At 38.1% G+C, this 15109-nt stretch overlaps 1 protein-coding gene across 4 annotated transcripts in view; it reads right to left on the minus strand.

The window, feature by feature from the left end:
• FAM13A (family with sequence similarity 13 member A) overlaps positions 1-15109 on the minus strand; it is a 264235-nt gene that overhangs the window by 118126 nt on the left and 131000 nt on the right. For all 4 annotated transcript variants that reach the window (XM_081157518.1, XM_081157517.1, XM_081157516.1 and 1 more), the window contains one exon: positions 1190-1353. In XM_081157518.1, coding sequence (XP_081013644.1) covers positions 1190-1353 — 164 coding nt within the window. The remainder of the gene's footprint in view (positions 1-1189; positions 1354-15109) is intronic.

Consider the following 15109-nt stretch of genomic DNA (forward strand, 5'->3'; position numbering starts at 1 on the left):
GCTGCATCCCCTGTCCTAAAGCACTTCCTGGAAGCAGAAGTGAAGCGCTGAACATTTGTTCAACTTAAGATTGAATGTAAAAATAATTCCAGCTGGCATTCAAGGTCCTCCATGGCCTGGCCTTCCTCTACCTTCCCAGCCTTATCTCCACCTAATTCTTTATGTAGCACCTGCGTGCTATTTCCCAAACACCCAGTCTGCCTCCTAACTAGGCCTATCTATAAGAGCCCTGTCGCATAGCCGGTTTGCTCAGTGGTTAGAGCGTCGGCCTGTGGACTGAAAGGTCCTGGGTTTGATTTTAGCCAAGGGCGCGTACCTCAGTTGTAGGCTCGCCCCCAGTTGGGGAGTATGCAGGAGGCAACTAATGTTTCTCTCTCTCTTCCTTCCATTCTCTCTGAAAAGCAACGGAAAAAATATTCTCGGGTGAGGATTTAAAAACAAAACAAAAAAGAGCCTTGTCTTCGTTTTCTACCAATTTAAATTATCTTCACCTTTTAAATCCAGCTAAAACTCCATCTCTTCTACAAGGCAATCCAAAGTGAATCCTCTTTAACTATATTATTTACACACTTAATGTCTTAAATCTCTCTTAATTCTTCAGAGCTGTCTTAGAATGAAACTTTAAATTTTAGAAATAGGTTTTAAGTTATAGTAAAAAATAAAAAGTTCTTAAAAGGCAAAATTCTTTATGCTATGAGTAAATAAGATTCAGATTCCATTTTATTTTTAAAAAAATATTTGCATGCCTTGTTCTTCAAGTATACCCAAGAAATTTGCTTTGTGCAACATAATGGAGAAAAGGCAACATGCAAATTTGTTAGTAAGAGCTGGCCCCAGGAACAACGCTGACGTCTACTTCAACTGCAGATAATATTGGCCACTGAACATACCATGAAAAGGGATCCAAAAAGAAACTCTCCCAATTTTAACTGTGAGCCTAGCATGGTCCAATTGATTACAAAATTTGTTTTGATATAGAAATAAAATATAACAAACCAGAAACGCTTCTGGGATAAGAACTATTAGTCAGAATATTCTCAAAACTTAAGAGTGAATTTTAAATAGTTTTACTGATCTGCATCCTGTTGACCCTAGTGGTAGATAAATATAAAGGTACCTATGTATGCGGGCCTATACATCGGAGCAGAGAATGCAATATGTAACGTGCAAACAAAGGAAACATGCCAACCTGGATACCAACTTGGCCCCACTGGTGTCCTCTGCTGAATTCATGTCATCCCAGCAGGGTTTTCTACGACTTAGCCGCAGGCTGACTCGAGGAACACCATCAGATAGCTCTGGTTGTGGTACCCTGTGGACCTGAATAGATCCCTCACTCTTGGACTTTGGGATCTAGAAAATAAAATTAAAGAGAGAGAGAGAGAGAAGAATTAAAAAACACACACACCCTTCAAATTAAGTAACTGAAGAAAAGTCATTCTAATTTATTAATAATCTCATGTATTAACACTCCAACCTAGGTATGGATTTTATAAACCTAGCTATGGATTTTAAAATAATATAAAAATTCTTCTATAGCAAAGGGCACAGTGAAGGGGGAGATACCAATATTTCCAAGGGGAACTTCCAAACCATATATGGCCCATATACCTCTCCCCTGGATTCTGAAACAAATCTTCCTCAGGCCTAACACTCCTTAGAATAATCATTCTATGTAATGAAAGATTATGAGAGTATATCAGACCGTAACCTAGAGTGAAAGAAATAAGAGATAGAAAGAGGCAGACAAATAAAAGACTGAGAACCACTGAAATAAAGAATGCCAATGTTGGAAAGGTGTCTAGAAATATTTACTATCAACAAGCAAATTACACACCAGCTTGCTAATAATTTCTATTGTAATCCTCTTTGTAGAGCAAATTATGATACAATAATTTTTAATTAAGAAATAGGCAAAACACAACCTTTTTAGTTCTCTTATATTTCTGAAATCATGGGCAACACAAGTGGCAAATCCTAGGTGTATTGACTTCTCCTATCTGAGGTTATTATGTACTCCCTCCAACCCCCCAAATACCCTCATGCTCTCTTATTCTAGACTGTAAAGAATGTGAATACAACCAATATTCTTTTCCTAAAAATGTATATAAATCATGTCAGAATTGCAGGAAAATTTAAAACCCTTGGATCAACTGTATTTGTTACACTGGAAGCTTTTCTCATCTCTAAGGCTTTTGTCACGCTGGTCTTTCCATGTGGAATGTCATCAGTTCGTCACTGGCCACTCATCAGTTGTGTAAGAACAAACCAAACTCCAACTTCCTTTGAAGCTGAGATAAGAATCCACTACCCATAGAGCTTCTCAACTACTGCAGGTCCTAAGGAGCTTTTCCAACTCTGAATTCCTGTAACACTATCTACGCTTGATTACATGTCATGTGATGCCTTAAACTTAGTTCATAATTATGCTGTCAAACGTTTCTAGATTATATGACCTCAACCAGATCCTAGGGACCGAGATTATAGCCTCACGCTCTTCCTACTTCCCCTCTTCCATCCCTTTCCTCTCTTCTTCTTCTTTATGTTATTATTTTTAACATTTTTATCATAAAGTCTAACAATGTTTTGAAACCATTAATAAATACTTATTATGAGACAACACAAGTTTCAATTATGACATATTCCCAAGGCAGTTACTGAGCAAGGGTCTAAGATAATATGGAGACAATTATGTACATAAATATATAAAAAATCACATCTCTAGGAGGATTACATAAAAATAATATATGAAAATAATTTAGCACCCTGGCCAGTGTTGCTCAGTTGGTTGGTGTGTCGTCCTGTACACCAAGAGGTGGCGGGTTTGATTCCTGATCAGGGCACATACCCAGGTTGCAGGTTCAGTCCCTGGTCAGGGCATGTTTGGGAGGCAACTGATCGATGCATCTCTCTCACATTGTTGTTTCCCTCTCCCTCTCTGTCTCTGTCTCTACTCCCTTCCTCCCTCTCTAAAATAAATTGGGGGAAAAAAATAATTTAGCAAAGAGTTACATTTAACACAAAGCAAATACACAATAAAAGCTAGCTTTCATTAATATTGTTGTCACATAAAATCTGCCCAAATCTAATGATTACCAATTAATTGTTTGGTTGCATAGCTCTATAGGGCATTTGTAAGCTCATGAAAACCAAGGACAGCAGGACAATTTTTTCAGAAATTATAAACTAACTATAGTTCATAGAGATACATGCCAAGATTACTTCTAAAAGAAATATTCATATGAACAGCAAGAAAATGTGAAAAGTACAAATATATGCTATTATATAGTTTATAAAGGGACTCCTTTTGCTGTGATTATTTTTCATAAGAATAGACATGAAAAATTAATTGAAGCACTGAAAAAGCAGTTTAATTTCAAACTAGTTAGCTAAAGCACTTCCAGCCAGACTTGATTTTCTCAATATTAAAACAAATAGTACAGCAATCATTTGGCTACATTTCCTAGTGTTAAAATAAGGACATGACATTTTAGGTTCAGTGAAAATTTTGGGGTTCTAAATCCAATTCAACAATTTATATAAAGGAGAACTATTCTTAGGTTAAAACAAAAGTAATATACAACTGATTCCATTTTGTCACTTTATACTAATCTAAGTGTATTTCTGTGATAATTTAATTTTTATAGAAATAACAGATGTGATTGCTATTAACCATGAATTTTACAATCTAAACTCATTATTAATACATACCAAAGTTGTACAAGAATTGAGTTTCTGTACAGAACCTGAAAATGCCACATGAAGCTTATGTGGTACTTATGAAGTTTGTTAGAAAAGTAAGTAGCTCAGTAACTCTGAGACTATTAGAAGTGTGGAATATATACATATATGTTTAAGGGAATGTGCATTTTTAAAGGTGATTAATGAAATACTCTTGAAGATGTACCTTGAAGACTATACATTTTCACTATAGAAAATGAACAGAGTGATTTTAAAACCTGCTGTTTTACTGATGTAATTAATTTTAGTACAAAAGTATTAACTTTGGGAGAAATGAGGAGATCACTGTCTTTACCGTATCTGGAAATGAGCTTTTTAGGAACACGTGATTTTAGCCTTGGCCTTATAAAGTAGGTAGAGGGGATAGTTTTATGTTTATGCTTCTGGGTGTCCATTTCAGATTGTATATAGTTTAGTGGTGAACCCTGAGGCGGTGCTCAAGGCCCCTTTCATCACAGAACTCTCTGAGGAGGAGTAGGACACCAGCTGGCCAAGCTCCAGGGTACAAGGGACATGTTATTACAGTGTGGCTTTAAGCAGTGGTTCTCACTTGGAGCCCATTTCGTGTGTGGACATTTTTGGTAGTCATGACGGGAGTGAGGGTGTGTGCTACTGGAATCCAGTGGGCAGAGGGCAGGGATGTGACTAAATGTCCTACAATGCTCAGGACAGCCTACCATGAAAAAGAGTTATTTGGTCCAAAATGTCAGTAGAGCTGAAGCTGAAAAACCCTGCTTTAGAGGAAATGGTAAGATGAAACCTGTATTCAGGCAACTCATTTCTTTCTTTTTTTTTTAAAATATATCTTTATTGATTTCAGAGAGAGGAAGGGAGAGGGAGGGAGATAGAAACATCAATGATGAGAGAGTCATTGATTGGCTGCCTCCTGCACGCCCCCGACTGGGGATCGAGCCCCCAACCCGGGCATGTGCTCTGACTGGGAATCGAACCCTGATCGCCTGGATCCTAGGTCAAAGCTCAACCACTGAGCCACGCCCGGCCAGGAAACAACTCCTCTCTTAATACTCTTTTCTTCTAGCTCCATTCTCCCTGTTATTGCCATCGGCATGTCAAGATCAACTCTTAGCAGGAATGGGGCCAAGCAGGGCTCTTAGGCCTGCCTTGCTGTCTAGGCAAGTGTCACTAGAGTGTCATGAGGTTCTGCTAAGTTCCATTGGGCTGGGACTCCAAATAGGGCCAAAAGCCTTCCTGTAATGTCTGGGAAGACCACGTGCAGCCATCTCTAATGTGTGCCTGCAGTAGGAAAATAGCCATGTGTTTGGGATTCTGATTGGGAGGCCAGCTTCCTCTTTCCACTGGAGATATTCACCAATTCGCCCCACACTTTGCTTCTTTATTTTAGTGAATTTTTCATGATAACTTTTATACTTGAGGGTGAAAACTATAAAAGCCCCCAAGCTATCTATGAAAAACATTTTGCTCAGAAGAAATCTGCCACTGGCTATTTGAGATAAGGACCTAGACACACGCTATGCAATTTATGTGTACAACTAACATACTAACAATTCCAGAAATCTTAAAAAGAGTATATTCCATGCATGTATTTGCAGGTATGGAATAGCCTGATTGAGAAGTTGAGTGATTCTAGTATTTGAGATGCCATAGGAATGGAAACAAAATAATAACTTTTGAGAATATAAAATTAGGAAATATTCTCTTAGATGCTATTATAAATAAGCATTTAGTGAGCGTTTACTTTCTGCTAGGCATGCTTTCAAGAGATTTACATAAATTAATTCTCAAAACATTTAATTCTCAGAACAACCCAAAGAGACAGGGACTATTATTACTTTATTATTACCATTTCACAGATGAGGAAACTGAGTTATTTGTCCCAGTGAGTAAGTGGCAGAGCTACAATTACAGCCCGGATAACCAAGCCTCAGCACCTGTGCTTATCACGACTCCCTATATTGGGTTTCATGTTAAGAATTAGAATTGCAAGAGAAAAGACATTTTTAGATAAAAGTCACATTACAACCCATAATGTGAACCATTTTCTTCTCTTTTTAAAAATTTCATTAATAGTTAAAACTTTCCTTAAATTTATCTCTTTGGACCCACAGAATCATTCTAGTAAAATAATCTTAGGAAAAAATCAGATATGAGGACAAAACTATATGGAAAATGTGTTTGTCATATTTTTATTTGCAATAGGCAAAAATGTAATCATTCTCAGTAGCCAAATTACTATAATGGTAATTTTGGCATATCTATATGATGAAGGATTATTCAGCCATTAAAATGTCTACGAAGTTTTTAATGAGACTGTGAAGTAATTTTGCTATGACATATAATATAGTGTGAGCTCAGTTAGCAATAAAAATGCTTAGAGCCCTGGCTGGTTTGGCTCAGTGGTTAGTGTTGGCCCTTGGACCGAAGGGCCGTGGATTAGATTCCCGGTCAAGAGCACGTACCTTAGTTGCAAGCTCAATTCCCAGTCCTGGTTGGGGCACATGCAGGAGGCAACCAATTGATGTGTCTCTCTCACATCGATGCTTCTCTCTCTCTCTCTCTCTCTCCCCCCTTCCACTCTCTCTAAAAAATCAATGGAAAAATATCCTCAGGTGAGAATTAAAAAAAAATGCTTAGAGATAGCTATATTCCTTCAATAAAACTTGGGTCATCACCATACTTAAAACATACATGAATAAATTTCAAAGGCCAAAACCCAAATTCTGTTATGGTCAACACTGCAAATGTTTTAAGATGGTCTCATCTTTAAAAATCATAGAATCCAGCACCTGAAAAACATATCAGTGATACCTGGCTCTCATTTCCACTGATACTTGAATATGACTAAAAATAAAAAAGTCATAAAAAATAACATGCCTTGACTTTAATATTTTAATAAATCTGTCACTGGAAGGGTACAGCAGTAAGCCTTGGCTGCGGGTCCTCTGTCTCACGTACGCGTGTAGGTCGGAGCTGTCTGCCTGCAGGACTAGAACAAGGGAATGGATGGATCTGAAGGTGGGACTCAGTTTTCTGGACAGGGACCTGTCTCCCCAAAGTTCGTGGCTCCCTTTCCTTTGTGTAAGTGAAGTGGGTTTTCCCTTTATTATGTTTCTTCCCGGAAAAGTAAAGTGCATATGAATCAACTGCAGGAAAAATGTATAATAATAATTTACTATGCTATTATGAAATGGTAAATAATAACTTTTAAAATTATTATTAATAATAAATTTTTAAAAGCTTAAGTATAACAAACTAATGTTTTGGTCCCAGAAGTCACCCTAAACACTGGGCAGTGACTGTGCTTGCATTCTGAAATTATAGAATCTGCTAAGTCTGTTCTTTTCATCATCAGGTACTTTCAGAGATAATTAGAATACGGCAAAAAATTATATTCAAGGCTCAAATGGTGAAGAAACACTGTGATAGAAGGAAGAAAGCAGCAAAGTTAATCTTTAACACTTAGGCATTCTAAATAAAGTCTATTAGACGTCCTCATGGGCTTGCCCTTTCCTCCTCTCCACCTGTCATTTGTATGAAGAAGGCAAAGTCTCTCGCTTTCCTTCATACTCATTAAACTCATAATCTTCCTAAGAAGAAATAACAAAATACCAAAACAGAGATGTTTAGCTTTGATGTTTTTTAAAAAGTTAGGCACTTCTAGTTTAAAAACTTAAAAAACCCCTCTAACTCAGAAAAAACCTGTTTTTGTCCAAACATGTTGAATCTTGCTTTTCAAAAGTGAGGTTTATTTACTAAATGGCTGCAATTCTCCTGATAAATAATTTGACCAATCTATTATGTGCCAGCTACAGTGCTAATTAATGTCCCAGGTTTTTGTGGGTTTTTCTTTTTCTTTTCCTGAGAAAAGTATTAACATGCTTTAGGGAATTTGAGGATTAGTTTCTTGCACATACCTTTCTCTTTCTCGCTCTTTTATTTTCTTGTAAAAATGGGTCAATGTTAAAGTTATAACATTAAGATCTCATCTTGATCTAATAAGTTTTAGAGTGAATCTGTACTTTAGCATGAAATAAGTTTAACTTAGTTTGCTAAAAAATTACTCATATATGAAAAGACAGAAATTTCACAATTTAAAAAAAGTTCATCTTGAAATATAAGCTATCAGACCAATACAGGTTCATAGTGTGGCCTAAGCAAGTAACAAGCAGCTTAGTACCTGTTTTCAACTCTGCCCTTCTCACGTCCTCTACACAGAAGAAATTTTGGTTTGTTTTGTTAATTGCTGTAGCCCTGCATTCTAGAACAGCAAATGACAGGCGACCATTAAATATTTGTATAATGAATGAACAAATAAATGACAGAACTAAATGATATCATCTACCTTCCTCACAGAAATACTGAAATGTTACTAGACTATCAGTTGATAACATAAAAAAAAATTAATTCTATGTGTAAACATTACTCTTATAACTTTTTTATATTCAGTTTCAGATTGTGTCAGTTTAAAAAACAGCTATGATACAGAAATGGAAAGAACCTGAATTTATAGAGTATAGGAATTATTAACACAAGACCAGGGTCAGGAAACATTTACTAGGACTATGTGGCTTCAAGTAGAGCCATCTGTCCTGGAAATTGAGCTCATGAAAGTCTCACCTTCTATTTTATTTTTATATTTTTATATTTTATTTTTTCCATCACCACTTACCCCCTCCTCTATGCCCTCTTCCACTTCCACCTGCCCCTGTCATCACCACACTGTTGTCCACGCTCATGAGTTTTTACTCTCTTTCTTTTTTGCTCAGTTCTTCCACACAGCTCCCCCCCGGCCCAACCCCCACTCCCCACACACTCCAGAGCTGTCTGCCTGCTCTCTATCTACGAGTCTGTCTCTATTTTGCTTGGCAGTTCAGTTTGTTCATTAAATTCCACATATGAGTGAAATCACATGGTACTTGTAAGAAAGTCTCACCCTTTAAAAGATGTTCACAGATAAATCTGTACATGGCAGTAAGGTGAGGCCTTTTATATTAATATCCACACAGTTCCAACTACAATTTTACAAAGTTATGCATTTGAGTCCCTGACCTCAGGAAACACTTCAGGCAAAAAGTGACTGTGTAAACTGAGCAGTTTAGGAATTTAAAAATAAGACTTTCACAATTTTTCTTTCCAGTTTTTTCCCAAAGATGGCGGAGTAGATGGAAGCTGCGCTCACCTCCTCCTAGGACCATACAAAAATTACAACTAAATTATAGAACAGTCAACCTGGATAACCATCTGAAGAGTAGCTGAACAGAAGTCCTATGACTAAGGACGTAAGAAGCCCTGTCGAGACTAGTAGGAGGGTCAGAGATGCAAAACCAGCTGGTCCTACACCCACAGGTGGTAGTTGAGAATCTGGAGGGATCTCAGCTGCAGAGGCTGCCCCCAAAGAGGACCCAGGGGTCTCAACCTCATGCCAGACTCCCAGACTGGAGCACCAATGCCAGGAAGAGGAGCCCACATAATATCTGGTTGTGAAAATCAGCAGGGTTTCCATCTGCCCAGGTGAGATGGAAGGCTGCTGCAAGCCCAGGCATCCTGTAAAGGGGGCAATGTACAAAATGTCACTTGCAGGCATCCACCCTGGACTCCAACAGAGGCACAGCAGATTGGAGGATGCCAGAGTCATACAGGGAGAGACAGAGTTGTGTGGCTTTGGGGAATGGGCTTGAGGGACAGCTGTCAATATCCCTGGGTCGACCTCTCCTGCACCACCTGGGGTCGCCATCTTTCCTGGATTCAGCACAACCCCCCGAAAACATTAGCCCAGGGAGCTATACTGGCCTGACTCTGATGATGCTCAGAGGTCCCTCCCTACCCAACTCAAACAGGGATGTAAACTCTGCAAGAGCCAACTAGCCTGGGCCCGCATTGCAGTCTTTCTAAAAAACTTCTAAGGAATTCCGGGCAATCTTGGGGGTACCAGGGACACACAGAGAGGGACTGAATTGTATGGCTTTAGGGCAATGGCTATTTTCTCTGAATTCCAAACTGGTACCACTGTTCCTGCCTTGAGTCTTGCAGCAATAGCCTGGGAGCTGCACTAGCTCCACCGTGGCAACTCTCTGAGGCCTTGCCCTACCCAGCTTGGAAAGGCTCTGGGCTCTGCCAGCAGTAGCCAACCTGGGCCTGTGTTTCAATCTTTCTTAAAAAACTCTCAAGGAATGCCAGGTAAACTCAAGAGGGTGCCAGAGGCACACAGAGAGACTGAGTTGTTTGAGTTTAGGGTGAAGGCTGTTTCTCTGCACTCCTGATGGGCACCACATTTCCTGTTCTCAGCTCTCCTTCCACACCAAATCTTAATCTGCTTTAACCTGATGAACTCTTCTGGCTCTACCCTAATGACTCCCTGAGACCCTGCCCCACTGCAAAGGTCCACAGGCCCCAGGCAGTTAATGGCTGGCCTTGGTGTACCCTGAGACTTTTGTTGAGTGGCCTCAAACCCAGCACTGACAACGAGTTTGAATTTCTATTAACCCGGTGAACATCACTCACCCTTAGGTGGTGACTTCCTGAGACCCTGAGTCATGCAAGTCACATACTGCTAGAGGCTCTTTTAGTGGGCGAACCTAAAGGGCAGCTGGTAGGTGGCAGTGGGTCTTAGGGTGCCGTGGGCCTTGCATGAACTGCCAAAAGGCAACAGAACCAACACAACCAGTGGCTGGCTTCAGACCACAACAGAGCACGGCCTGATTAGCTCCACAGGCAGCACACCCAAGAAAGGTCTCAGCAAGCGCCAGACCCTGCTGAGGCAAATTATGCTTTCTGGGGTCAGCCCATGCACAGCAGCTCATAAACAGGTTGTGGCCAGTCCTCACAGCCAACCAGCCTGAGAGGCAACTACACCCATGAACATGCCAAAAGCAATTAAGGCTCAACTACAACAGAAGGACATACAAAATCCATACAAGGGGCACTCCTGGAGCAACCAGCTCACATGATCAGGGAGACCATGCCACTGGACTTTACAGAACACCTATTACGTAAGGCCACCCTACCAAGACTAGGAGGCATACTCATTCAGAAATGAACACAGAAGTAGTCAAAATGGGGAGACAGAAACATACCCCAAATTAAAGAACAGAAGACATCTGCAGAAAAATAATTAAATAAAATGGAGGCAAGCAATCTACAGCTATAGAGTTCAAAACAATAGTTATGCGGATGCTGAGGAACTTAGTGAGAATTTCAATGGACACAGAAACCATAAAAAAGAGCTAGTCAGAAATGAAGACTACAATAACTGAAATGACGAATACACTATAAGGGCCCTGGCTGGTGTGGCTCAGATGGTTGGGTGCCGTCCCATGCACGGAAAGTTTGCTGGTTTGATTCCAGACAGGGCACATGCCTGAGTTGTGGGCTCATTCCCCAGCAGGGGGCCTATAGGAGGCAGCCGATGGATGTTCCCTTTCACATCAATATTTCCCTCTCTCCCTCTCCCTTCCTCTCTCTCTAAAAATCAACTAAAAAAAAAAAGGATACACTAGAAGGAATCAACAAGAGAAGCAATGTTAGAACAGATGAAGCAGAGGACTGATTCAGTTATTTGGAAGACAAGGTAGCAGAAAACACCCAATTAGATAAGAAAAAAAAAAATTAAAATAATGAGGTTAGTTCAAAGGACCTCTGGGACAATATCAACTGTAACAACATCTGCATCATAAGGGTGCCAGAAGGATAAAAGAGAGCAAGGGATTGAAAACTTTTTGAAGAAATAATGACTGACAACTTCCCTAATGAAAAAAATAAACATAAAAGTCCAGGAAGCACAGAGTTCCAAATGAGATCAACCCAAAGAGGCCCACACCAAGACACCTCATAATTAAAATGTCAAAGGTTAAAGACAAAAAAAATAATCTTGAAAACAGCCAGAGAAGACAGTTACCTTCAAGTAGCTCCCATAAGACTGTCAGGTGATTTCTCAACAGAGACTGGCATGAAATATTCAAAGTGAAAAAAAGCAAAGACCTACATTCAGGACTACTCTATCTAGCAAGGCTATCATTTAAAAGTGAAGGAAATACCCACACACAAAAAACCTAAAGGAGTTCCTCATCACAAAACCAGTATTATAAGAAATGCTAAAGAGATCTCTTTAAGAAGAAAAAGAAAAAAAGAGGAACATAAATCTGAATAATTAAATGGCAATAACTACATACTTACATATAATCACTTTAAATATAAATGGATTAAATGCTCCAATAAAAAAATAGGGTGGCTGAATGGATAAGAAAACAAGATCCATATATATGCTATCTACAAGATACCCACTTCAGATCAAAGACACAGACAAACTGAAAGTAAAGGGATAGAAGAAAATATTTCATGCAAATGGAAACAAAAAATGAGGTAGCAATATTTATATCTGACAAAATAGACTTTAAAACAAAGACTATAAGAGACAGAGAAGGACATTACATAATGATAAAGAAATAAATCCAACAAAAGGATATAACCATTGTAAACATTTATGTACCCAACATGGGAGCACCTAAATATATAAAGCAAATCTTGACAGACATAGAGATAGATTGATAGTAATACAGTCAAAACAAGACACTTTAACACCCCATAATCATCAATAGACAGATATTCCAGGAAGAAAATCATCAAGGAAACAGTGGCCTTAAATGGTACATTAGGCTGGATGGATTTAATTATTATTTTTAGAACATTTAATTCCAGTGCAACAGAATATACATTCTTTTTAAAAAATCATGTTTTTATTGATTTCAAAGAAAGGAAGTGAGAGACAGAAACATAAATGATGAGAGAGTCATTGATTGGCTGCCTCCTGCAAGTCCCCTACTGGGGATCGAGCCCACAACCTGGGCTTGTGCCCTGACCTGGAATCAAACCGTGATCTCCCGGTTCATGGGTTGCCACTCAGCCACTGAGTCATGCCAGCTGGGCAGAATATGCATTCTTTTCAAGTGCACGTGGAATATTTTCCAGGATAGACCACATGTTAGGACACAATATAAGTCTCACTAAACTTACAAAGACTTAAATCATATCAAGTATCTTCTCTGACCATACTGGTATGAAACCAGAAGTCAATTACCAAAAGGAACCCCTGAAAAACATGCAAACACATGGAAGTTAAATAATATGTTACTAAACAATGAATGTTTTAACAAGACCAAGGGAAAAAATCAAAAGATACTTTGAGACAAATGAAAATGAAAACATAATAACCCCCCAAAAATCTCTGGGACACAGCCAAAGTAGTTCTAAGAGGGAAATTCATAGCAATACTGGCCTACTTCAAGAAACAAGAGAAATCTCAAATAAACAATTTAACTTTACACCTAAAGGAACTAGAAAAAGAACAATAAGAAAAGTCCAAAGTGAAGAAAAGGAAGGAAATAATAAATATCAGAGCTGAAGTAAATGAAAGAGCCTAAAAAAAAAATTGCAAATGATCAATGAAACCAAGAGCTGGTACTTTGAAAAGGTAAACAGATTGATAAAGCTTTAGCCAGACTCATCAAGAAAACAAGAGAGAGATCCAAATAAATAAAAATAAATAAAATAGATATGAAAGAGGACAAGTGATAACTAATACCACAGAAATACAAAAGATTATAAGAAAATACTATGAAAAATTACATTCCAACCAATTGAACAATCTGGAAGAAAAGGATAAATTCCTAGAAGCACATAATTGTCTAAGACTGAATGGAGAAGAAACAGAAAATCTGCACAGACTGAATACAACAAATGAAATCAAATCAGTAATCAAAAAACTCCAAATGAACAAAAGTCCTAAACGATATGGCTTTGCAGGTGAATTTTAACAAACCCCTCAAAGAAGAATTAACACTTATTCTTCTCAAACTATTCCAAAAATTCAAGAGGTGGAAAGACTTCCAAGCTCATTTTTATAAGGCCAGCTTTATCCTAAATCCAAAACTAGATAAAGACACTATAAAGAAATAAAATTATAGGCCAATATCCCTGATGAACAAAGATGCACAAATTCTCAAGAAAATGTTACCTAACTGCCCTGGCCAGTGTTGTTCAGTGGTTAGAGCACTGACTCATGCACTGAAATCACAGGTTTGATTTCTGGTCAACAGCATGTGCCTGGGTTCCAGGTGTGATACTTAGCCCCAGTTGGGGTGCATTTGGGAGGCAACCAATTGATGCATCTCTCTCACATTGATGTTTCTCTCCCCCCTACCTTTCCACTCTAATAATGAAAAAAAAAAAATCCTCAATTTAAGATTAACAAAAAATAAAAATAGAAAAAATACTAGTAAACTGGATTCAGCAATACATTAAAAAGATTATACACCATGATCAAGTGGGATTTATTCTTGGGATGCCAGGTTGGTTCGATATCTGCAAATCAATTAATGTGATACATCATATAAGCAAAATGAAGGATAAACATCATATAATCATATCAATAGATGCAGCAAAAGCATTTGACAAAAGCCAACACCCATTTAAGATTAAAACTCTCAGCAAAGTGGGATTAGAGGAAACATACCTCCACATAATAAAGACCATATATGACAAACCCACAGCTAACATCATACGCAAAGAGGAAAAACTAAAACAGTTTTCAAGATCAGGAACAAGAAAGAGATGTTCACTTTCACCACTCCTATTGAACACAGTATTGGAGTCCTAGCCACAGCAATCAGACAACAAGAAGAAATAAAAGGCATTAAACTGAGAAAAGAAAAAGTAAAACTATCATTACTTTCAGATGACATGATACTAATATATAGAGAACCCTAAAAAACTACGAGAACTGATAATTTCAGCAAAGTGGCCAGATATAAAATAATCAGGAATTAGTTGCACTTTTATACACCAATAATAAACTATAAGAACAAGAAACTAAAATAAATGTCACTTACAATTGCATAACAATACCTAGGAATAAATTTAACCAAGGAGGTAAAAGATCCATACTTGGAAAATTACAAAACATTGAAGAAAGAATTTAAAGAAGGTACAAGTAAATAAAAGCATATACCATGCTCACAGATAGGAAGAGTTAACGTTGTTAAAATGTCCACACTACCCAAAGTAATCTACAGATTCAACACAATCCCTATCAAAATACTAATGATGTTTTTCACAGAATTAGAACAAATAATCCAAAAAATATATGGAGCTGCAAAAGACTCCATATAGCCATAGAAGTCTTGAGAAAGAACAAAGTTGGAGGTGCCACACTACTTGATATCAAACTATACTAAAAGGCTATCATAATCAAAACAGCATGGTACTGGCATAAAAACAGATGGAACAGAATAGAGAGCCCCAAAATAAACCCATGCCTATACGGTCAATTAATATATGACAAAAAAGGCAAGAATATACAATGGGGTAAAGATAGTCTATTCAATAAATGGTGTTG

Source organism: Miniopterus schreibersii (genome assembly GCF_964146895.1).
Source record: "Miniopterus schreibersii genome assembly, chromosome: 1".
NCBI lineage: Eukaryota > Metazoa > Chordata > Mammalia > Chiroptera > Miniopteridae > Miniopterus > Miniopterus schreibersii.